The sequence below is a fragment of the Prionailurus viverrinus genome, chromosome D1 (assembly GCF_022837055.1).
Source record: "Prionailurus viverrinus isolate Anna chromosome D1, UM_Priviv_1.0, whole genome shotgun sequence".
NCBI lineage: Eukaryota > Metazoa > Chordata > Mammalia > Carnivora > Felidae > Prionailurus > Prionailurus viverrinus.
In genome coordinates, this window is record NC_062570.1 from 110599604 (window position 1) to 110623382 (window position 23779).

At 61.9% G+C, this 23779-nt stretch overlaps 1 protein-coding gene across 6 annotated transcripts in view; it reads right to left on the reverse strand.

Annotated features, from left to right (window-relative positions):
* The window catches only part of MYRF (myelin regulatory factor), a 32411-nt gene extending 12086 nt beyond the window's left edge, over positions 1-20325 (reverse strand). For 5 of the 6 annotated variants that reach the window (XM_047823980.1, XM_047823983.1, XM_047823981.1 and 2 more), the window contains exons 1-8: positions 20196-20325; positions 7744-7831; positions 7297-7560; positions 4876-4937; positions 3646-3925; positions 2421-2671; positions 2205-2328; positions 294-489 (exon numbers count right to left, since the gene is read on the reverse strand). In XM_047823980.1, the coding sequence (XP_047679936.1) occupies positions 294-489; positions 2205-2328; positions 2421-2671; positions 3646-3925; positions 4876-4937; positions 7297-7560; positions 7744-7831; positions 20196-20241 (1311 nt within the window). In that variant the 5' untranslated portion in view covers positions 20242-20325. Of the gene's footprint in view, positions 1-293; positions 490-2204; positions 2329-2420; positions 2672-3645; positions 3926-4612; positions 4663-4875; positions 4938-7296; positions 7561-7743; positions 7832-20195 lie in introns of those variants that run through there. The other variant, XM_047823984.1, reaches the window with a different exon arrangement.
* Positions 20326-23779: the final 3454 nt, after the last annotated feature.

A 23779-nucleotide genomic window follows, 5' to 3' on the forward strand; every position in this document is an offset into this window, starting at 1 on the left:
GGGCAATGCCCTAGGAGAACAGCCAGGCCTGGTGCGTGAGCCTAGAGCGAGGGGTGAGTTGGCAGGGACTCCATTTGGGGATGGGGAGCTAAGGCAGCCGACAGAGGAGTCAGGAGAAGGGTCTCTGCTGGGGGTGCAGACTTGGGGTCACAGGGTAGAGAAGGAATTAGGAAGCCTGAGGAGGCTGACGGGGCACAGGGACACTCTCTTTGCCTTGGGGTCTCTCAAGCTCCCCCCAGCATTCCTGACTCGCCTCTGTTCCCCTCCCCTCCTGGCTGAGCCCCCAAACCTGCCTTCACTCCATGCAGTTTCAGGTAGAAGCAGTCAAGGGGCTTGAGGCCTTCGGGCGTCTTGACGTACTTGGGCTCCCCCAGCATGCCGATGTATACCGTCACCTGAAAGTGGTTCTTCTTCTGGCACACGAAGGCGTCGTCGCCCACCGAAAAGTTGAAGCCCTTGTCAGCGTCCACACGGTAGGTGAGCATGGGCCTGGGGGCAGAGGAAGGGACTCCCTGGAGCCGCCGCCCCCCCCCCCCCAACCAAACCTGGAATGTTCCTCCTACACGCCTGCATTCCAAAGCAGCTTCCTATCTGGTACCCCCGATCCTCAAACCACTCAGGCGGCTGCCCCCACTTCTCAGAAATGGAAACTGAGTCCCCAGAAGGATTTTGAGCTCAGGTCTGCCTCGGCCAATATTCTTTCCTCTACAAGGCTGGGACCAGCCCACCCTGGTGACGGGGGAGGCAGGGCAAGACCCCTGGGGCCCACCGCCCAGGCGTGAACTCCTGAGGAGGGGGCGCCTCATCACTCTTGGCTCCTTCCCAGAATGCTGCCTGAAGCCCCCTCCCTCACGGGAGATGGGGTGAGAGAGGGTGCGTCTGCAGAGCCTCACTGGCCTGACAGCTGGTTGCCATGGAAACGGTGGAACCAGGCGCCGGCTCTGAGCGCTGGCCCGGCCCCTGCCCACTGGCTTGCTCAAGCCCCCAAAGTCCTCATTCTGACTCTTCCCTCTGCCCAAGTGGGGAGAGGGGTACTCTGGGCGGCTGGGACTCGGCCTCGGTTTACCCGTCTGTTGCTGGGGAAGTATTCCAAGTAAGGATCCTTTGGGGGACCTCTAGGTGGCAGGAAAGGGGGGCAACCGTTGGCCCGTCCTTACCCAGGTCCCCAGGCACAAGCAGTACCCTCCCCAGCTCCCCCGGGGCCTGGGGCCTGCCTGGAGGAGGATGGGAGAAGAGAATGCTTCCAAACTTGGGGGGAAGAGTCTGGCTAACTTCTACCGGAAGGCCTGGGGCTCCACCCACCTGCCTGCCCCAGGAGAATACCCCGGAAGTACACGGGCCACTCTGGGGGTCTCAGCTGCCAGCTTCCTGGCCTTAAGGCCTGGAGTGGCAGGGCTGGCCCAGAAAGCATGGTGGTAAGAGTGGGGGGTCCTCACCAGGCCATAAGGGCGGGATCCCTAAAGACGTCTCCCCCAGCCCTGGCAGGGCCTCAAGGGATACTTCAGCCACTACAGCAGCTGGACCGCCGCCCCCCGCCCTCCCCAGCCCTGAGGGCTTCTGGCTAAGAATCCCACATGGCGTGGGGTACCCGACTCGGGGAGACTGGTCTGTTCCACCCTGCCCAGGCCTGGCAATGTCGTGGGGAGTTGGTGAGCGACGCTCTCACCTCCACGGAACTTCGACAAGAGTGAGGGGGGTGGACCCAGAGTGCTCCTGGCCTGGTCCCAGGAAGTTGAATCCACATGGGTGGGTGCTGAGGGAAAGCTAGGAACGCCCGGACAGCCCGTCCTCCCCCACCCCCTCATTCCCCCCCCCCCCCCGCCGCCAGGGAGGGGGCTGCTGGAAGGGCCCGGCCAACACAGCTTCCTGCTACCTTCCTGGAATGCAGGAGTGGAGGAGGCGGACGAGAGGAGGAGCCAGAGAACACGCATCCACCCACGTCTCCCTGCCTTGGCTCCCACTGGCCCCTCCCTGGTGGACACCACCTTCTGAAGGAGGCCTTGGGCTGGCCCAGAAGTCCAGAACCCCGAGTTCCAGTCCTGGCTCTGCCCTGAGCCTGCTTTTCCACTGTAAACCGGGACCACCTGGTACCCAGTGTGCTCCCAAGCCCTGCTCTAGGACCGTGATGCCAGGGCTGGGGGCGGGGGGCGGGGTCCCCGGATACGGTGACCAGGAGGGGTGGGGTCGGGGCACAGGTCACTTACAGCTCCTTATAGTTTGCGTCGTACAGCGTTGCCCACTTGTTCTGCTGATGCGGTTGCCACTTGATGGATTGGTAGTTGGGATCCAGGTAGGAGCCACTAAGGCTATCATTGTCCTGCAGGAGACCTGGAGGGAGGGAGCGCCCATGTCGGCCCTGCGCCCCACTCCCCAGCTTCAAGGGTTGGCTCCCTGTGAGGTCCAGCAGACCAGGCACGTACCTGGTGAGGGTGCACCCGGTGGGTGCCAAGGTGGCGTCTGGACCCGGGCGATGCTGAGGGGCAAGGAGCCGGGGCCGGGGGAGAGTGGGCCCTGGGGAGGCCAGGGTGGGGAAGGGGCTCGAGCTGGGTGCGGGGGCAGGGTCGTCGCGGTCCCGGGCTCCTGTTTGATCATTCCATTCAGCATCTGGGCATTAAGGGTGTTGGGAGGTGATTCGGAGTGCTTCCTCTTCTTGGAGGGGTGTGTGGGGAGCCTGGGGGCGACACGGGTGCAGGTCTTGGGGGGCTGGCTCTTCCTGAGCCCCCTCCCAGTAGGCAATAGCTTTCTTCCTGTCTTCAACCTGTTTCAGCAGGATTTACCTAATCCAGAGGACACTTCCTCCGGGAAGCCCCTGGGCTTTACCTTCTCACTGCCGCCCCCCATCACTCTGTGTTGTCATTCTCTATTTCTGTCACTCCTCCCTTCTCCTGAGATTACGGAATTCAAGGAGGGCAGAGGCCACACCTGACTTGTCGGTGTGTCCCCATCGTGCCCGGCGATAGGCCTGGTGCACAGCATCCTCAGAATCGTTTGTGGAATGAACAAGTCGGTCCCTTCCCTGTGGTGTCACTCTCAGTGCCACTCTTTATAGTTGGGGGCTCCACAGAGAGCAGCCTCCATGGTCAGAAACAAGCCACAGAAGGCATGGGCCACGAAGGGTGGGAAGGAGAGTTTCTTGGGGAGGAGGCTGCGGAATCTCGGCTTGAACGAAACCTTTCACGACATCTCAGTGTGTAAGATAAATAGACAAAAAGATAATTCTGCTGGTTGGAGTCAGAATGGGGTGCTTGGGTCTATGGCTCACACTTCCGCAGGAGGCCCAGGACTCCACGATCGGGTTAGAAAGTCCCTGGTGTCTGGGAAAGGATACAGCCTGAGGTTCAAGTCCTGGCTCTGCCCCTTCCTAGTTTCACGACCTGGGCAAGGGTTTCCTCCCCTGGGAGCCCCAGTTTACCTATCTGGGCAATGGGGGTGGCCATGCTCACCAAATAAGGTAGTCGTAAGCGCTTGGCCGTGGCTATAAATCTCCAGCAGGTTTCTGGGCACATATGGATATGTGTGCTGACCCTCATCTCCTGGGGTCAGAGCCTTCTGCCTTCCTGGTTCGTCCCTGTCCGTACCTCCATCTCTGTCCTGCCTTCTGCTGCCCTGAACCCCGACCCCCAAGCCCACCTGCCCGAGTCTTACTCAGCTCCGTGCTGATTCAGCAGCTGGTGTAGCATCTGGGACTGCTGTGTGTGGTGGAGATCCGTGGGCACCAGCCCCTGCCCCATGGCAGCGTAGGGGGGCATCGGGGGCTCGGCCTTCATGTACAGGTCCCGCTGCAGGACAGGGTAGTGAGGCGGGGGTGGCGGGGGCGGCGGAGGGCCTGGTAGGTGGGCTGGAGGTGGAGGTGGGTGCTCCAGGCGGGAGGGCACTCCCACGTGGCACAGGGACTCAGGGGTAATGGTGCGCAGGAGATGGGGGTCTGCAGGAGAGATGGGGGGGCATCAGAGACCTACCTACATCACGCAGGTTCCCGGGCACCAGCTCCCCCCCCCCACAACCGGCAGCAGGGTCTCCTGATTCCCACCTTCTCCTGAACCAAGCCCCGGGGCTGCCCTCCCACCAGCCCCATGTGGGAGGAGGGCTGGGCAGCCTAGAGGCTGGCCACTAGAGGCCTGGGCAGGGAGACAAGACCCTGTCCAGGGGGCGGGCTGCTTCCCCCCCGCCCCCCCCCCCGGTCCTGATGGGGTCCTGCCCCCAGACCGGGCTGCCCTCCCTGGGGAGGGCCCACATCCCAAGGTGCTCCCCCAGCCCCCTCTCGGGCCTCATCTTCCTCCGGGCCTCCGGGAGAAGTCTCTTGGGACCCCCAACACAGTCCTGCGGCAGCCCTCCTCCACCGGGAAGCCCCTCCAGCGGGCTCCCAGGGGCCAGCCCCCCAGCTCCCTTTGTTCCCCAGGAGGCATTCCAGAAATGTTTCTGGTAAGATAAACAGAACTCTTGACCCCTCTCTGGGCTGTGGGGAGAAGGCTGCCCGCGCTCCTTCTGTTCTTGGCCACCTGGGGGCCGCTGCACCCCTGGCACCCCCCCCCCCCAGGGGGAGGTGGGCCCTGCGGGCCGGCGACGCCTGTACTCAGGCTGCACCCACAGCCTTCCCCAGCCGTCCACTTACCGCCAAAGGGCGCGTCCATGATGGCGCAGGCGGGCAGGCGGGTGGCATCACCGGCAGGGACACTTGCTCAGAGGCAGGGCCAGGCTCCCCACCCGCCCGTGGGGAAACAATAGCCAGCGCCGGGGAGTATTTGACCAGCGATAATCTGGGCCTGTTGGGCGGCCGCTGGCCCCCTCCCTCCCTCGCTCCCTCCCTCCCCGATAAGGCCGCCCCAACCACTTGCCCAAACCCCAGAGGGGGAGGGCGGTGCCCGCTGGACTCACCATTCACCTGCTGGGGGGAGTAGGCCTCGGAGCCCGAGTCTGGGGGAGAGTCCGGCAGTGTGCTGCAGGAGCAGGAGGAAGGGGCTGCTGGGCGGGCAGCACTTCCGTGGGGCAGGGCCCCAGAGACCCTAGAGGCTGGAGGCACTGGGGTCTCCTCGCTCCCGCCCTCAGGGGAATTTCTCTGCACCAGCCACCTTGCCTTGCCAGGCAGGGCCTGGGGCTGAACTCAGGCAGCGGGTCTCGGGCTCCTCCCACCCGGCGTCCCCTCAGACCTACTGGGCACTTGGGGACCGGGAGCCAAGGTCCCCGGTGAGGGCACAGGGATTCAAGGACTCCTCCCAGATGCAGGCTGGCTCCTCCTTCCCACACCTGCTGAAGCCCCACTTTCCAGAAACTCTAAGGGGCTCCAGGGGGCTAAGCCCGGAGAGATTCGGTGGGGGTCACCATGGGCAGGTGTGGGCCAGGCAGGGAGCCAGCTCCGCCAGGCCTGGGTTTATTTTTCTCTTGCAGGTTCTGTTTTATCAGCGGCTCAGGCAAAAGGAACAAACTCAGGCCTGAGAGACCAACATGTCCTGCGCGAGCCCTGCACTCGCCCGCTGAGGGGAGGCTGCGGCCAAGCAGGGATCCCGCTCTTTGGCCATCCTGGTCCCCGCATCTGGAAAGACTGCCCACCACTGGGCCCAGGCAGCTGCCTTGAGGCAGCGAGCCCTCATGGCCACAGCCCTGGGCTGATTCTAGAGTCCTCAGGCTCCCCTGAACGAGCCACCCACCCAACCCCTCAGGCTAGGCGAGGATGACCCAAAAGGCCATAGGGGCTGAATTCTCGGTAGCCCTCAAGGCCACTAGGGCTGACTGGGGTCTCTGCCCTGCGACCCCCATCTCCTGCCTGTTCTCTGTACTCCCCTGACCATGGCCCCCGGTCTCTCTAATGTGTAAAGGTCTCTCACACCCTCTGGTCCTTGCAGTGAAACGCCCCAAGTCCATGGGACCTTGTATTCTTTCCTCATAACTCTTCGTGGTGCTCATGAGTCCTCGATTTGGTGATTTATTGATTAACAACCCTCTCTCCAATCAAGCCGTGGGATCTACTACAGGAGGGACGTGTTTGTCTTGTCTGGCACCTAGAACAGGGCCCAGAAGGGGCAGGGGCAGGGAGAAGCCCTGGGTCCCTCCCTGGAGCAGCCCGGGCCACATGGTCTCTGTGCAGCTCTGGGCGAGCCCTTTCTCTCCCGGGACGAAGGGCCCCGGTGTGCCATTCGCATCCAGCTGAGGGGCAACAGATCTTTACCGCCAGGCGAGCTGGTTTGGGGGTCCCCCAGGAGCTGGTGCCTGGAGAGGGTTCATAAGCTTCCACAAACAGAGCCACAGGGCACAGCGACAGGCACCCACCAGGTGCTTATTACGCGTTAGTTCCCTTTCCTAGTCTTTGCCCTTCAGGGTCTGGGTGACGGGACAGGCTCGTGGCAGATGTCTGCCCTGCTGTGGCAAAAGCTAACCCCAAACACGGCAGCTCGCCTCCACTGCCTCCCTCAGCAAGCCAGGAGAGCTCCGGTCCCCCACCCCCCACCCCCCACCCCCACCCCCGCCCCGGCACGTCCCCTGTGGTTCCTCCCCGTATCTCCACAGTCCCGGAGGGGAAAGCATTTTGAATTCGTTCTACAGCAAAGACACTGAGGCCCTGACCGAGGCTGTGGGTCACCCAGCCAGAGGCTGGAAACGGTGGGGCTGAAGGAAGAGCCAGGCTGTGTGAATCGTGTCCCGCCCCCAGCACTCTACACTTCTCCTACCCAAAGACAGGGTCCCCTGCTCCTGCGCCAGGCTGGGGAACCCAGAACTTTCTTCGAGCCCCTCTGCAGAACCCAGGAGACCCATGTTCCTGTCTGTCCTCACGAGAGTGTGTCTGTGGGCTGGCGGCCGCATGCACACAGCCAGGTGACAGCCAGGCCCAGGCTGAGCCCCTGGGTCAGGCTGCTGGCGTGGACTCCTGGGAGAGAGGAGAGAACGGGCCTGGGAGGCTGGCTTGGGTCGGGGGAGCTTCAGGTACCATATCTGTGCCATCGGCCGACCCCCTGTGGCCGCAGTAGCTAAGTGCATGAGTGGATGGGCCTGGCCCAGTGAGGGGACTTTGTGTGCCCTGCGTGTGTACATGTGTGTGCTTGCGTGTATCAGTGGAGGTAAACAGCGGTGCCTCCAGGCTCACGCCCTCCCTCCCCTCTTGATGCAGCTGTCAGAGAATTTTCTAGCCCTCATCACTCCCCTGCTCAGGGTCCTCTGTGGCTGCCCAGCGCCTGAGAACAAAGCCATGAGTCCCTCCTCAGCCACCTCACCTACCCACCCACAGGGCAGGCCTGGGCCAGCACCTCCCAGGCCCGCAGCCACTGCCCCCGCCCCCCACCCCCGTGAGCCTGGACCCTCACTCACCCTGGGGCATAGGGAGCCTTGGGCTCTGCCTTGATGGGGGGCCCAGAGCCCCCCAGAAAGGGCTTGGGAGCAGTGCCCATGGCATTGTTGTTGTTGCAGTTGAGCGGGGCGCTGTAGCTCGGGGCGGGGAGGGGGCCGTGGCGCCCCGGGGAGGGTCCGCCCCCAGAGGGGCTCAGGTGGTGGCCCCCGCTGGAGCCCGGGATGGCCGGCTGCCCGTGGGGGTAGGAGGCCGCACTGGCTGGAGCAGAGATGTCAGGGAAGCAGCTGTAGAAAAGGGAAGAAGCTCAGCGCCAGCCGGGCCCCCAACCCCTCCCCAGGCCGCCCCCCCTGCAGGGCAGCCGAGTCAGTGGATGGGAAAAGAGGGGGAGCAGGCTTCAGACACCTTCCAGGTGAAAGGTGGAAGCCAGAGGGCGGGAGTGGGGCCAAGGCCGTCTCAGGGCCACTCACAGGTCGGAGGCATCCTCCTTGCTGATGTACTCCTCCAGGATGCTGGTGTCGATGTTGGAGGGCTCCAGGGCACCATTGATGTCGTGGCCTGCAGGGGAGGGGCAGATGTGAGCCAAGGGAGGGGTCCAGCTGGGTCCTCCCCTCCAGCTCTCTGCAGGCTGGACCCCATATGCCCCCAGGCTCCTCTCCATCTGTGTATCTGAGTTCAGGGGTGGCGGGGGGTGGGTGGGGGGAGAGTCCTTCAATGTCCACCGCCTGACGTCCCTCCAGGAGGCATCGCATTGGTGACACCTGCCCTCACCCACCAGGCTGCCTGGCATGTCCGAGGAGGGGAGGGGTCCAGAGCACAGACCTGGGACAGACCAGCCACTTCCGGTGACATGAGCAAGTCCCTCCTCTTGTCTGTAAAATGGGGTAACCGTCCTAAGGTGTTAGGGGGTGCTATGAGGAGGAAGCAAGGTACTTTCCTGAACTGAGTGCCCAGCGGATGCCCACCACCCTTGATGACTGGACCCAGACTCGATGATTCTGTCCTGTCCTGCCCCCCTCCAGACGGCCCAGCTGGTGGGCATGGCTGGGCTGGACCACACATGGGCGGGGGGGGGGTCCATGGGGCCAGGGGAGCCTCTGTATCAAGCCCCAGCTGCAGATAGGGAGTGGGGACTGGAATCTGAAGTGCCCAGCCCAGCCTCTTGTAGAGCTCATCACCCCCATAAACAGGGGCCGGGGGGCCTAGCCCTGCCCTGCTGTTCCAGAGGGCCCAGAGAGGCAGGGCTTGCCTGGGCTCACAGCAGGGAATGATGGCGGCCAGAGCTCTGTTCCTACACCACCCTCCCTCCTGGGCCCTCCCTGCTGGCCCCGGCCCCACAGAGGGGAGGGACTCACAGAAAAGGCGCCCAGTGCTCTTGAGCATAAGCAAGAGAGGAGAGGGGGAGGCGCTGGCCTTTCCCCTCCCAGGGTCACCTTGCTGGGGGGGAGCAGGAGGGCGGGGTGATAAGGGGGCTGACGTAGGAGATGCGTCAACCCCGATAATGGAGGACGGCCCCACCCACACTGCTGACCTGGGCTGGCCAGCCCCACTGAGGCAGGAGATGCCCCTCCCACAGGCCCCTGGAGCCACGAGCCTGGGGTCTGCACCTCATGCCCTCTCCCTGGTGAGCCCTGGGGACAGTTCAGGCAGATCCACGAACAATTCCCGGCCTTCCTCCTTCCCACTGCGTGACCTTGAGCAGGTCACATACCCTCTCTGAGCCTCAGTCTCCTCATTAGTAAAATGGGGCCATGAAAAGCTAACCTTCCACAGGGTCAAATATGAAACAAGTTAAGGTCTGTAAGGTGCCTGGCATATAACGGGTGCTTAGCAAACCGAGTGGCTGTCCTCACTTCCCAGTCCCCAGAGCCCTGGGGTCCCCGGGAGCCCCTGGCCCAGGCCCCTCCCTGGCCCCAGCCGGTATTTCAAGAATGCTGAGCCCCGCTTAGGTGATTAATGAGTGGCTAAGCCCTCCTAGGAGTCACGCGCTGCCTGGGACAGGCCCTCCTGCTGGCCCCCACCCCTGGCTCACCCAGCTGGGAACCAGGGACACCCAGCAAGCACTGCCAATGGCCATCCAGGGCCCTGTGAGGCCAGGGTACGCGAAGCTTCTCAACCTGGGAGTGACTAGTCTGCACATCAAGGTTCTAGAATGCCTGTCCACGCGCCAGCCCCCACCCCATCCTTCCCTGTTAACTGAAGATCCCGTTTATTGAATGCTTGCTGTATGCCAGGCACTTGTGGAACGAAGGACATTAAGAATCACAGGAGTTTATTAAATGAGAGCCATCCCGCGGCTTCTCTGTGTGCAGCGTTACTCTTAACCCTCCCGACCTGGAACGGTGATGATGGCAAAGGACAATGATAATGCCAGCGGCTCCTGCGGACCGAACGCCTACCGGGTCCCAGCACTGTCGGGTTTATCTACCAATCGCCCCTGCAGACTTAGCGTTACTGGCATCATTTCATTTTTCACGGAGGTCAAGTGTCTTGCCCAAGGCAGGGAGGAGGGAGGATTCAAACCCAGGCACAGGGGCCTGACTCCACCGGGGGGGGGGGGGGGGGACGGTGTGGTTGGCAGTCACTGAGACTTCCTGGCCACCCTGGGCTGCCCCACCTGATGGACTGGGGGGTTCCTCAAGGGACGGGGAGGGAGGGGGCACTGAAGCGTGACCCCGGCCCTGGCTGCTGAAGCTGCAGGATTTTGAGACTGAACTTGGAATCTGCAGTGAATGATGGGGTGATGGAGTCATGGTGTTGCTCTTTATAATAGGCCAGGCGCCCTCCTCCCCCTCCTCTGGCCAGGAGAACTCCTAATCACCCCTAATCCTCCTGCCCACCTCCCTTGGGGTGGGGGGGGGCTTCAGGCAGAGGCATCCTGGGAGACCCTAACGAGAACCAGATGTGGTTGAGGGGAGGAGAGACCCTCCCGTGCCAGGGGCCGGGAGGACCGGGAGGACAGAGGAGGGAGGAGGGAGCCACTGGGGCTGGGTGGGGGTGGGGGCTTGCCAGAGCCCAGAGACTCCTGAGGCCCCCAGGAACCCAGGAGAAAGACATCAGAATATCCTTGGGCGTCCCCGCCCTTTTCCCAGAAGGGCCCTGGAACACTCTGGAGCCAACAACAGATACCTGCCAGCCAGGAAGCTAAGGGAGTCCCCCTCCTGCGGATCCTAAGTCCTCCCTGGGGGATGGAGAGGCTGCCCAGGACCCCACCATCCGAAAGTGGCACCACCGGGTCCCAAACCAGCATCAAACCCTCCCACAACTTCCCACTGCTCGGGAAAACCAGAGCCCTCCTTGAGATCCAAGGCAGCCCCCGCCCCCCACTCTGCCTGCCGCCTACAGCCTCATCTCCTAACCCTGAAACCCTCTGCCTCTCTCCGGCCTGGGGCATTTGCACATACTGTTTCCTCTGCCGGAGGAAAGTCCATTCCTAAGCGCGCCTGAGGTTTGGGCTTAAATGTAAGTTCCTCCAGGAGGTCACCTCTGATTCCCTCTCTCTTGAGTGGCGGCCTCCTTTCTCCTGGGCTCCTTATTCTGCTGCCTAGTGCAGACCTCACAGGTGGGCAGAGGTCCATCCACTGCCCACCCGCTGCCCACAGCATACTCACTGGGTGCCCACACTTTATACAGTTCACGTCTAAGTCCCAAAACAACCCTACAGGAGAGGTGGTTTCCTTGTTCTTCATCTTACGGATGAGGAAGCAGGTTCAGGAAGGAGAAGTGCCTTGCCCTTGGCCTACAGGCGTGGGACCTGGGATATGAGACCGGCCCTGCTCTGCCTCTCTGGGATATAAGCATCTAAGCATACAGTAGGCATGCAATAAATGTCCATGGAATGGGTGAGCAAAGTGGCAAGCGAGAACTAGAACCAGGCCTGCCGGCCGCTGGGGACCTCTACCCGGCCGCGCTATGCTCAGGGTCCAGAGCTAGATGGTGGCGGTGGCGGGAGGTGGGGGGGGGGGGGTGGCTCCAGGTACCGCCCCTGCCCTGCTGAGCTATGCGCCCCAGCTGCTTCTCATTAATTAGGCCCTTTATTACCTGCTTTTAACAGGAGCCAGACACTGCCCTGTCCCAGGAGGCTGGGAATAGGGACTATGGGGAAAAGACCCTCCCCTCTTCTCTCCTCCTCGCTTTCAGGCCACCCAGCTGGGCAGAAGAACCGAGGGGATACAGGCCAGGTGCAGGATGAGGGTGTGGGGAGCCCAGGTGGTCTCCCACCCTGGACCCCTCCCTTTCCCCCCTCCTCCCGCTCATGACCACCCCCCCACCAGCTGTGGCCACTGGCTGAGTCTCGGCCATTGTCCCAGGGAACGGGGGAGGGTGGGGACCCGGCACAGTGGGAGGCTTGTGCCCTGCCCACACCTCCCCCCCAGCCGTCAATGGGGCACTTGTCAATTCATGTCCCAAACATGGCGGAAATCCCGTCGGCCACGTGGCTGTGGGCAGGGGAGGCCAGGGCCTAAGGATGCTGGCCAGGCCTAGCTGATCAGAACCTGGGGCTGACAGGGGCCAAGGCCCAAGCCTGTCCCCCCCATGCTCCTGAGGAGCGATCCCAGGCCTCTGAATCTGAGGGCACCCTGGCTCCAGGCGGATGCCTGGCAGCCAGGATGGCAAGGGGTCAGGGGACTGCTCACCCTAGCACCCCCATGATGCCCCAAGGGACTCCTAAGGTCAAGGAGGCCCAGCTGCTCATGTGGGTCCCCCTTCATTGTCTGGGACCCTTGGCAAGTGAGCTGACCTCCCTGAGTCTCAGCTCCCTTCTCTCTCAAGTGAAGCAGGGACCCCCGCATCACGGAATAGTCGTGAATCTTTGACGAGATGGTAGGAAAGCTCTTCCCTCCCGGAGGCCATTCCTCAAATATCATTCATTGTTGTTTCCATCTCTCTCGGGGCTCCCCTCTCCTCTCCTGCCCAGGCTGTACCCCTCTCCCCCCATGCCTCCCCTCCTAACTGCGTATCTGCTCCAGAGAGCCTCTGGGGGGGCCTCCAACTTCCTCCTGAGTCCCTCTGAACCATGACCCGTCCGCTGATATTCCGGTGCATACAGAGCCAAGTCCAGCCTCCAGACTTTGGCTCTAGCCCCCCACCTCCACCCCGGCGGGTTAGCCTTCTGTGACCGCCTGTCTGCCCCAGCAGCCCCTCCTCAATCACAGAGGGCCCCCAGTACTGTCACTTTATATCCCAATATTGACTAAGCTATTCAACATGCTCCAAACTAGTTCACTCTGGGACCGGGCACAGTAGGCTCTCACCTCCTTTGGTTTGAACTTTCTATCTTTATTAATATGATCAGTGATTAATACAATTACTGCTAGCCGTCCCCGCTTCAGGCTTCAACTTATGACCAGAGCTTTCTCACACACAACGTCTTCAGGTCAGTTGCTTGGTTTTGCAAGCCACCCTTTGCATTTTGCATCAAGTCCCCGGTTAGCTTGGGGCTGAATGATAAGGATATGGCTCTTAAGCCACTGCCATCAGGTCCTTCGATCTGAGCCACCGTTGCCTTTACTCCCTCTCAATTTCTTGCCAAAAAATGCACAAGAACCTCATCTCCTCCAGGGGACCTGGAATCTTTAGCTACCCTTGGGCTGTAGCTATGTTCTCCCTTGGTCCCCACGGGCCACGGGCTACCACCCTGTCCTCAGGTCGACACAAGGCTCACAGTCCCAAGATGGTCCCAAGCCAGGTCCAACAGAACTGAGCCCAGAAGCTGCAACCTGTTCTATGTATGGGAACCCACACTGGTCCCCAGGGATCTTCAGTTTGCTCTGGGGACCCCCAGCCCTGAGTCTACAGGGCCAACCAAGTTAGCTCCCACCCGATGGCCCCATCCCTCTCCCACAGGGACCAGGGCAGGCAGGCTGGGGAGGGCCCTCCCCACAGAAGCAGAGTGGAGACCCTGCAGCTTGGGGGGAAGGCCAGTGACCCACGTCCATCTGTATTCACACACCAGCACGTCCCACACACAGGTGTGTGCCCAAGGGCCCAGTGGCGCAAACATGATCACGTACAGACACGCACACACACACATACACACACACACACGGGGGCTTACCCTTTTCATGCTGACACACACATGCACACGCCGGCAGGTTCCACATGTGCTCATTCATTCATCCATTCAAACGATCAATGAGCATATATCATGTGTCAGGCACAGTGCTTGGCTCTGGTATGATAATGAACAAAACAAAACCTCCTGCCCACAAGGAGCTGACATTCTGGAGGCAGAGTCAGATGACTGGATGGGTAAAAACCCATAGCATTTAGAAGGTGACAAATGCTATGGAGAAAATAAAGCGGAGGGAGGGGGTTGGGATGGCAGGAGGGCAGGGATGCGCTGCAATTTTAAATAGGACAGTCAGGGACGGCCTCGCTGAAAAGAGCTAGGAAGGTGGTGAGCCACGTGGACATCTGAGAAGAGCATTCCGGGCCATAGGGAGCCAGTGCAAAGGCCCTGAGGCATGAGCATGCCTGTGCATGTTCACATACTAGCACATTTCCCAGACTTGAACACGGGTGCACACAAGCGCTCACTGACCCAATGGCAGGCCCAGGCCAACGCCCCTCCCGATCAGGTCTAGCTGGAGCCAGACCCAAAAGAGCCAACTCAGTGTCACAGACTCCCAGCCGCCCCCTCCCCTCCCCCAGGCCACAGACCGCGCGGGGGAGAACCACAGAGTGGGGAAGACAGCTCAGGGGCTGAGATGGCGAAGAGGGCAGTGAGAGAAGGCCCCAAGGGAGCAAGGGTCCCCAAACTCCATGGAGGGACAGAGGCTGTGGCCATACAGTGTGGGGGCTGGAGAGTCCTAGGTCCGACAGAGACAGGGCTTTCCTGCTGATGCAGGCTGGAGGCAGGCGGAGGGCAGGACGCACTGGAGCAGCCATATGCCAGGCCAGGGGAGGCTCTGGACCCCACTGCCCCCATCCCAGCCGGCGTCGTGCCCTTCCCTCCCCTCCCCCTCCAGGCCTTGGCTGTGGGGTCTCACTGCTTGCATCACACAGCCTTGACCGGATGCGTGAGGACTCTGAGGGCCCTAGAGGTCAAGCAGCTGAATGGAAGTCACCTCGCCCAGCCACTGGCAGTGGGTCAGGAACCTCAGCTCTGGAGGACAGTCTCCTGACCGAGGATCCCGCTTCTGCCCTGCTGCGGCCACCCCGAGCGAGCCTGACCCGTCTCCTTCCTCTCCTGCCTTGGCACCTCCGTCTCAGAAATAAGAGGGCACCACTCCACTCCCACAGAGCCCCAGGACTCGCGGGGAAGCAGCTTATGCAAAAACCTCCGGCCTGGGTGCGGCAGGCAAAGACAAAGGACAGTCAGCCCCTTCCCCATCCCCCCACACCCCTCCCTGCCAGCCCAAGGCCCAAGTTCCCCATCCCCGAGATGCAGGGTGGGGCCCCAGCTGGAGGCTGGAAGGAGAGCCAGACCTGCACGAAGCTGGGTCCCTGCGTGCAGAGTGCATTCAACGAGGCCAGAAGATGCGGCCCAGAACGGGTGAGGGGCTTTCTCCAAAGCACACAGCGCCAGCCACAGGCCCCGGCCCAAGGTGGGGCACCGACCTACGCCCGCACGTGAATCGACAAATCCTCAAAGTGGGGAGCAGAATACCTACAGTGAGCCTGTCGAACTCGGCTGGGCAAGCCCCTTAGGACAATAATCGCAACCCAGGCTGCCGCGGTCCCCACAGAAACCCTGAGCAGTGGGTACTGTGACCCCAAGTGCATTCCCATTTTAAGGATGAGAAAGTGGAGGCACAAAGAAGTGCGGTGACAAGCCCAGGAGAAGGGCGGTGGGCAGGCAGCGGAGCCGGCGACAGACCCTGGCAGCGCCCCCCTCCAGTGAGTGCATCAGGCCATCACACCACCCAACACCTGCCCCTAACCCTGGGGCTACCCACACCCAGGGGCAGCGGGGGCTGAAGACTTTCATAGGGGAGGCGAGGTCCCCCCCATACACACCCAGGCTGTGAGGGAAACTGAGGCCCAAAAGAGGGGGCCGTGATGAGGAAGAAGGTGGAAGAAAGGGCAGGCAGCCTGGGTAGGGCAGGGCCACCCCCGGTTAATGATCCAGTTAATGATTTCTGCTCCCCGTTCTTATCAGAGGGCAAAGTCCAAGGGCAGCAGCCAATCAGAGTCCTGCCGGGCTGTTACCCAGCAGCCTCAGCTGCCAGAACCCCCTAGTCCTGCGAGCCCTTGGGAGTCAGGGAGTGGGGGCCAGGTCCCTAGGAGGAGGCTGTTCTGTCCAGAGACACCTGTCTTTCCCCCAGATACTCTGTTTGGCCCTGCCTAAGACCCCAAGGGACACTCTTCCAAGTCCCCAGACTCAGGAGAGGCCCTGAGGCAAGCAGGTTGGGAAAGGCCTGCTTCTCTCCCCACCCCCCACCCCCCCCACCCCGCCCCGCACTGACCCCAGGCCCTCCCAGAGAGCTGGCGTCCTGGGGTGCACCCCCTACCCGCCTTTGTTCACATAGCCATCGTGGCCTCCAATGACCCTGAGAACATTTCCTGCCCTCTCCCTTGCCCGGCCCATGTGGCCCCGCACTGGGTGTTGGGGACACGGGGATGAGTCAGACCCCCCACTATTTATTTCCCCTCTGGTTGGACTCAGGGGCTGGGGAGGTAGGGCTGGGGCGGGACTCCTTCAGAGGGCTCCAGGGGGACTCAGAAGGCACCCCATCTCATATTCTTGACAATCAGGGGTCCGGCTGCCTCCCCCATCCACCTCCTCCCTGGTGCACTACAGAGACAGACAGACAGACAGACAGGCTGATATGGGGCACAGCGCCACACGATGACACATCCCACCTCTGCCCCAGACTCCTGTTGAGGGTGGGCATCCTTGCCCAAAAGTCGTCAGGTGGCCTTCCCCCGTGGCCTCCTCCTGCCCTCTGGAGGCAGAGATGCTGGTCCCCACAGGAAGGCCACCCTTCCTCCCCCAAGGCCCTGGGGGCAGAGGAGAGAGTGGGGGGGTGGTCCTTGGTATCAGCTCTGCTTAATGCTGGCTAACTCCCTCCTCTCGGAGCTGCAGTCTTGGCCCCGGGGAAAGGGGACCCGTGCCAGCCCTTCCCTCAAGAGGCTTTCAGATCAGGACCCTGGTGCTCTGGGGGGCTGTGGGGAGCCCAGCCGCCCCCACCCCCTGTGCATCGGGAGTCCACGAGTTTGTCCCTGTTTGGTGGCTAAAAAGAACCTCGTTGGGGGGCACCTGGGTGGCTCAGTTGGCTAAGCGTCAGACTCTTGGTTTCGGCTCAGGTCATGATCTCACGGTTTGTGAGTTTGAGCCCCACATCGGGCTCTGCGCTGACCGCGCGGAGCCTCCTTGGGATTCTCTCTGTCCCTCTCTCTCTGCCCCTCCCCTGCTCTCTGTCTCTGTCTCTGTCTCTCTCTCAAAAATAAATAAATAAAAACTTAAAAAAAAAAAAAAAAGAACCTTATCGGAAGCCCCTGCTCTGGTCCAATCCACCTGCCTACTCCAGGAGAGGACATGAGACCAAAGAAGGGAAGTCACCGGCCCAAGCCGCCCATCGGGCCTTGAAGGAGTGGAGACCCAGCCTCCCACCTCCAGCCCTTGTGGGGCTCTAGAGGCTGAGTGGAGGTCCCCCAGCCTTTCAAAGGTCTTTTCAGCACCTCCTGGAAGCCCAGTTCCCTTCAGTCTGTAAGGCTTCCTCCACAGCACCTGTTTTTCGGGGCCGGGCAGGCGGCGGACAGCAGGGGGCAGGGGGGAATGTGCCCCTGGAACCAGACTTCGGCACCCTCCACCTTGTATGCTCAAAAACGTCCCTCCTTCCCAGAGCTGGGAGACAAGGCTCAGCAGATCTGAAAGTATCATCAAGACCTTCCCTGCCACCCCCTCCTGTCTGGCAGGTGAGGAAAGGGGGCCCAGAGAGGGTGAGAGCTCAGCACAGGGTCACAGAGCTCTCAGCGGCAGGGGCCGAGTTGGCCCCAGAGCCTAAAAGGTTCTATCGGGATCTGCTGATGCTGTCTTGGCCCTGTCCCTGACTAGGTTCTGGGAACCCAAGGCCCCACCCGATCAGGATGAGAGGAATATACCTGCCAAGGCGACGCTGTTACCTGCCGGGACCCAGTGCATCCTGCCTGGAGGGTCCCCTCTCTGCAAGGCCCTGTGCCCGCCGATCCGGGCGGCCGTAGCCTCCTTCTAGGGGATTAGCAGGGCGGTCACGGGGGCCCGGCTGTACCAGCCTGGAGGGGCCGCCCCGTCCCAGCCTCCCACCCGAGGCCCAAAGCGCCTTAGCCCCCCAGCCCACCACCCTGGGGTGGGGCACAGCCTGGCTCACTGCACAGGGCAGGACCCAGGACATGTGCTGGGTGTTCCTAGAGAGGGGCGATGTCAGACAAGGGGTCTCGACAGGCCCCTGCCCTTCAGCAAAGCCCTTTTCCAGCCCAGAGCTGAAGGCACAGACCCTGCCCGTCGCGCCCACTGTCCACAGAGACTGACCAAGGCCAAGAGAGGACCAGGACGAGAACTCAGGTTCCAGCCCCAAGTGCGAGAGTTCAGGAACGACATACCCACATGCTCAACACTCACTTGCTTTCACACTCACACTCACGAGCACACTCGGGCCTGTCCCCCACGCACCATGGAACACCTGATCCCTGCCAGGCTTTCCCCTCCCAAGTGGCCAGGGAGAGTCCTAACCCTTAGCACCCGCCCACCTTCCCCCCCATCTCAGGCTCTGGGAACACTTCTCCGGCCCCTGGCTCCCTCCACCCACCTCAGCGGGCAGCCCCCCCACCCCCTGCTCCCCACAGACATTCTTGAGTCTCCTCTTATCTCTCCGGAGGGAGCAGCACAGCCTCCCTGCCAGGCCGGCCGCATGGCTGAGCTGTGGCGTCAGCCCCCACCCCCCACCCACGGCCAGGAAGGAAAGTTTGGCTCAGGAGGTGGGGAGCCTAGGCCAGCCGGGCCCACCCCTCTGCCTGGGGCACGGGGTCCTGTAGGAAGCAATGGGGGGGGGGGCTGGCCCATGGGTCATCCAGGGTATCTAGCCGGCTCAGGGCACCCCCAAAACAATACCCCCAAGCAAGGAGCAATGTCCCTTTCCTGCTTCCCCAGGGGCCTCCAGCCCCCTTGAGGGTTCATAAAGGATGAACAGCATCTAGAGAGAACAAGTCACCTGGGAGGTGACTGCCTAGGACCCTCAAATGGCCCAACCACCTCAGGATCAACCATTTAACCTAGTCCAAGCCTGATTTCTTGGGGTCCGGGTCTGCTGGGGGTGTCCACAACCCTGAAGCGAGGAGGCCCGGGGCTAGGGATGTCCTCACCGACTCAGCAAGCAGGAGTGGACAAAGGCTGCTACCCCCCAAGTCACAGAAAGGGAGACGCTGAGGCAAAGAAAGGCCTTCTTCTCTCCTTCCTGGACACCAAAGGTATCGGGGTACGAGGCTTGAACCTCGGGCCACGATTCGCGGCTCTGCAGCCAGACGGCCCCAGCACCGTGGTGCCCCGTGGACCACCCCACCCCCAGAGGCAGGTTCCCACTGAGGAGGATGTGGACTTAGGGACTGGAGAGAGGGCAGGGACAGAGGCTTGGCTACCCGAGTTGGTGGCGAGGAGTACAAGAGGGGCCAGAGGGTCTGGCTAGATGTTCCCGTGAGGGTCTGAGAAGCAGAGTGGGCTGGGAGATGTCAGCCTGCACCTCTGCCTCCTCCTCCCACACTGTCCCATCCCTCCTGAATCCAGCACCCTGGAGGAGGGGGACAGATCTGGAGGAGGGGCAGAGGCTACTCAGGAGGAGGGGAGGACAGTCTGGTTAGATGCAGGAGCAGATCTCCAAAACCACAGTGGTGGGGGGGGGGGGGGGGCGGGGAGCAGGGGTAGAAGAAAATACTGTAGGGTGTGTGTAGATCCCAGCCCCGGGGAGGGTACTATCAGGGTCGAGGCGAGGGGGTGAGGTCACTCCTGGGGTGGGGAGCAACGGCCAGAGGAGGCAGGGCTCCAGGGACAGGTGTGGGTGAAACAGCCCTGAGGAATCTCAGAGGGCCGGCAGGATGCAGTTCACAACTTTGGGAGGGTCTCAAGGCGCAGAGGTGGCTGGCGGCAGGGATGCCGACTTCAAGAAGGTTCTAGCCCCGGAAAGCCTTTGGGGGTGGGGGGAATCCAGCCCACGGAGGAATGTTGGGGAGGGGTTCCAAGCCCCGGGCAGGGGAGGGGTAGCTGCTTCAATGGGAATTTCAGCCTTGCGGGAGAGAGCAGCCTTGCAGAAAGTGGCTGACAGTCTTGAAGGGGGTCCTAGTCTCAGAGAAGCACAGTGGGGAGGTCTCAGCTCCTAGGAGTCAGGCTGGGGGTAGGGTGTCCGCTTGAATGGGACACAGGGGCCTGAATCTCTAGGCAGGGGGCCCAGACTCTGGAAGGCATGCTGGGGGCTGGGGTACCAGCCTAAGAGGCATGGAAGATCCTGGAAGGCATCCTGGGGTTCCCGCCTCAAAGGGGGTCTGGGAGTCTGGGTCTGTACGCGGTTCCAGGGAAGCACAGTAAAGGGTCCTCAAACTCGGGAAGGGCACTGGGGGGTGGGAAGTGTCAGATTTTAGGGGGCGGGGGATTGCAGATCCTGGGAGGCATTTAGAAGGAAGGACCAAGCATGGAAGGGGAGGCAGCTTCAAGGAAGTTGTGGGCTGCGGGGGGCAGGGAGGGGGTGCCCAACTTTGGTGGAGGTGGGCAGTAACCTCCAGGAGACTCCCAGCCCTGGGAGCCAGCGCGGCAGGCTGGTGCCAGCCTGGGGGGGTTGGGGAGGGGGGCGCCCGGCCCAGAGGAGGCATCCTGGGGAGTCCCGGCGTGGTGGAAGCATAGTCGGGGGTCCCGGGCCCCGGAGGGATCGGCCCGGGGTTCCCAGCGCGAGGCGGGTCGCCGTCCTCCCCCCCCCCCCCGCCCGCCCCCCCCCCCCCAACCCCGGTCCCTCACCTTCGAAAAAGCGCTGCAGCGCCTCCGTCTCGTCCACCACCTCCATGTCCGGCCTGCCCGGCGCGCACTCCGCCCCGGCCCCGCTACAGCCCGGCCCGGGGGCGCGGCATCGCCGGCGCGGCCCGCGCGACAGTCCCGGCTCGGCTCCGGCTGCGGTCCCGCCCGGCCCGCCTCCGCGCTCGCCCCTCGCGCGGCCCTGGCCCGGCCCCCGCCCGCCCCCCGCGCCCCGCCCGCCGCGCCCTGCGCCCCCTGCCGGCCAGGCCCGCGCTGCAGCCCCGCGACCGCGCGAGCCGCGGGGTCCTATCGGGGTTGGGGGGCGCGTGCGGCCGGGCAGGGGCGGGGTGGCGGGGGCCACGGCCACGCCCTGACCCGTAGTCCCCATCCTCCCCTTGGGCAGGGGAGGGTAGCAGGATTCTGAACCTTAGTCTCAGAGCAAACCTCAGAAGGCACCCCCTTTCCTCCCCTTGCCCACCCCCACCTCAACAAGAACACCAACCCACATCCGGTGAGCACTGTGTCAGACTCGCAGTCGGGAGGTCACAGGTGTCAGTTACCTCGTTTGACCCTCTCAGGTGTCCCACCAAGGAGATACGGTTATGTGCCTTTTCCAGATGAGGAAACTGAGGCTCAGTGATCCTCAGGACTGTCGGAGGAAGCGCTGCGCTGTGTAACTTTTCCGTGACGATGGAAACGTTCCCTGCCTTGTCCAGCGTATGGAAGCCACTGGCCACATGTGGCTCCTGAGAGCTTGGAATGTGGCTAGGGAGGCTGAGGAACTGCCTTTTCCATTTTATTTCATTTCAAGCAGGTCAGATTCGTTTTTTGTTTTTGTTTTTGTTTTTTTAATGTTTATTTGCTATTTTTGAGAGAGAGAGAGAGTGTGAGCGGGGGAGGGACAGAAAGAGAGGGAGACACAGAATCCGAAGCAGGCTCCGGGCTCTGAGCTGTCAGCACAAAGCCCGATGCCGGGCTCGAACTCATGAACTGTGAGATCTTGACCTGAGCCGAAGTCAGATGCTTAACCGACCGGAGCAAGGAGTTCAAATTTAAATGACCGTGTGTGGCTGCGGTGTTGGACAGCACAGATCTAAAGATTTCGAGGTAATTGGGGTCAAAGGCAGCATTCAGAGCCAGATCCTGGCTGACCTGGAACACGGCCTCTCAGTCACTGTTTCCCTGTGTGCGGGTGTGAGGCCCCAAGGTTCTACCTCCTAAACCCACCATCCCCGTCTCACTGACTCCACTTCAGGGGCACCTCCTCGTCTCTATTCTGCCCAACTGCACTGCCTCTCCCTTCAGTGATGGGTTCCAGAACCTCCCAAACCACTCTTTTGGATCATGTTGTTCCTTTGCCAAAATCAGTAGTTTCCCCTTGCGTTCAAAACAATAGCTAAACCTCTTGCCCTGGTTCCTGAGGCCTCGTACGATCTGCCCCAGCCTACACCACTGCCTTCAGCTCCTGCTCTTCTCTCCACCGAGGCCTCCTTGCCATCACTCGAACACGCCAGGCACGCCTCTGCCCTGCGTGCTGTTCCACCTGTCTATGATGCTTGTCCCCACATGACTGGTTCCTTCTCAGGAGTCAGGTCTTGGATCGGTCATCACATCTCTGACCACCCTACCCAAAGCAGTTCCCCCTACCTACCTTTCTTTCTCACCGTGTACAAGACTTTTATTTAGTTTTTGTGATTACCCTTCTTGCTGTAGATTGGAAGCTCTGTGAGGGTAAGAGATTTTTCTCGCTCGGTCACCGCTCTAGCTCCAACGCCAAGAAACACTACCTGGGACACAGTGCGGGCTCGGTAAACGTACATGGAACGAATGTAGGATGATGGCGTCTTCCAACTGCGGAACACCTCTGACGCTTTGGAAGCCGAGAATTGTGGCATCTTGGACCCAGCCCATAGCCTCACGACGGAGTGGAGTTGCCCATAGCCTCCTGGGATCCTCAGATCCGGCAAGTCAGAGCTGGGAAACCGATCCCACCTGACCACCGTTTGACAGACGGAGGGACCCACCCCAGGGGGGCAGGAGGACAGCCGGCAGTTGGAGACGCCAGCCCAGCCAGCTGAGCGCGCCCCACGCTGATGGCCCCCCAGACGAGCGTGGGGGGACACGAGCCGGGCTGCTCAGTGGGCATGGGCGTGGGAAACTGCTCCCACCCAGGCAGCCCTCCCCATCCTCGGGGGCCAGCCATGGGGGAGGGGCGGCCGGTGCCAGAGCCCCAGATGTGGCCCAGTCAGCAGGCCCGCGGTGGCCCACCGAGGAGGGTCAATGCCACGACAGTTCTGGGGCTGGGGGAGGGGGCGCCCAGGCCGGCGGACGCCTCACAATGAGGTTTTGTCCCTGCGGGGGCCGCTCTCCGAGCTGTTGCTCTTAGATATATAGAATGGGATCTTGCTGGAGGCCCCAGCTGTGTGTGCTGACCCGGACTCCCCCCGCAGGGGCCGGGCTGCGAAGGGGGGAGAGGGCCACACTGAGATGCCTATTCTTTTCCAGCTGATACACCCCAGAGGTTTTTCTCCCTCTGCAGCCTCCCTTAAGACAATTGTTATTCTCTGCCTTGCCCCCTCCCCCACCCGGTCAGGCCTGCCTGCGGACAAAGTAGGCACCCGCCTACGCCATGTGATTTTTGAACATGAATTGATTTTAGGAGTCGCCCGGGGACCAGCTGGAAAGCCGGCTCCTTTCGAAGCCTCCACCTACCCACAGGTCCTTCCACCATATTCCACGTGGCGCTGAAATGTCCACCGTGTGAGGGCCATCGTGGTGAGCTGAGCGTGGTCCTCATATTGGTCCTCAAAGGAGTGGGATATGCACATGTCGTCCCCGCCACCCTGACGCCTCAAGTTGGGTTGTTAAGTCTCTGGGGGTAGCCTTGAAGCTGGTTCCCATCTCTGGGCTGGGGGAGAGGAGGGGCTTAAGTCCCAGACTCCAGGGCTGAGCCGGAAGTCCATGCCGCCACCCCCAAACTCCATAGTGAAGTTGGGGTCCAAGCCTGGCTGGGGCAGGGCGGTAGCTAGGGGCTGGTGAGGGAGCTCAAGGGAATCTTGCGTGACCGGGGCTTTGAGGGAGCCATCCATAGAGATGAGTCCCCATCCGCCAAGCCGTTTTAACGAGTGAGCAACCGATTTTTCGTCCCTGGCCCAGCAGACGCAGCTGATCCCTGCAGCCATCTCCGCCATCCTCCAAGGCCTGCCCTCCCGTCCTTGGAGGACTCGTCTGTAAATCAGCCTATTATTCCCGCCTCACAGTGTGGAGGTGAAAAGCCGGGGGAGTGATCAATACATGTTGCTTTCCTCCACTCCAGCTCACTTCCCTCGGCCCTTGAGTGGCCGCAGGGCCGGCAGGAGGCAGCACTGGGGAGAGGGAGCTACAGACTTGAGGGGCACTGGCGTAACAGAGTAGCGGGGCCCCGAGGCCAGCCCAGGAGCCGGGGGGCCGGGGACTCATCAGCTAGCCAGATGGCCAGGCCTCCCTACTGCAGGAGTCCTGATGGCCCCCATGGGCTCATACAGCTCTGGCATCTGCCCATTTTACAGAGGAAGAGAGGAAGGCCCAGGGTATGTGGGAATGTAGCGTCA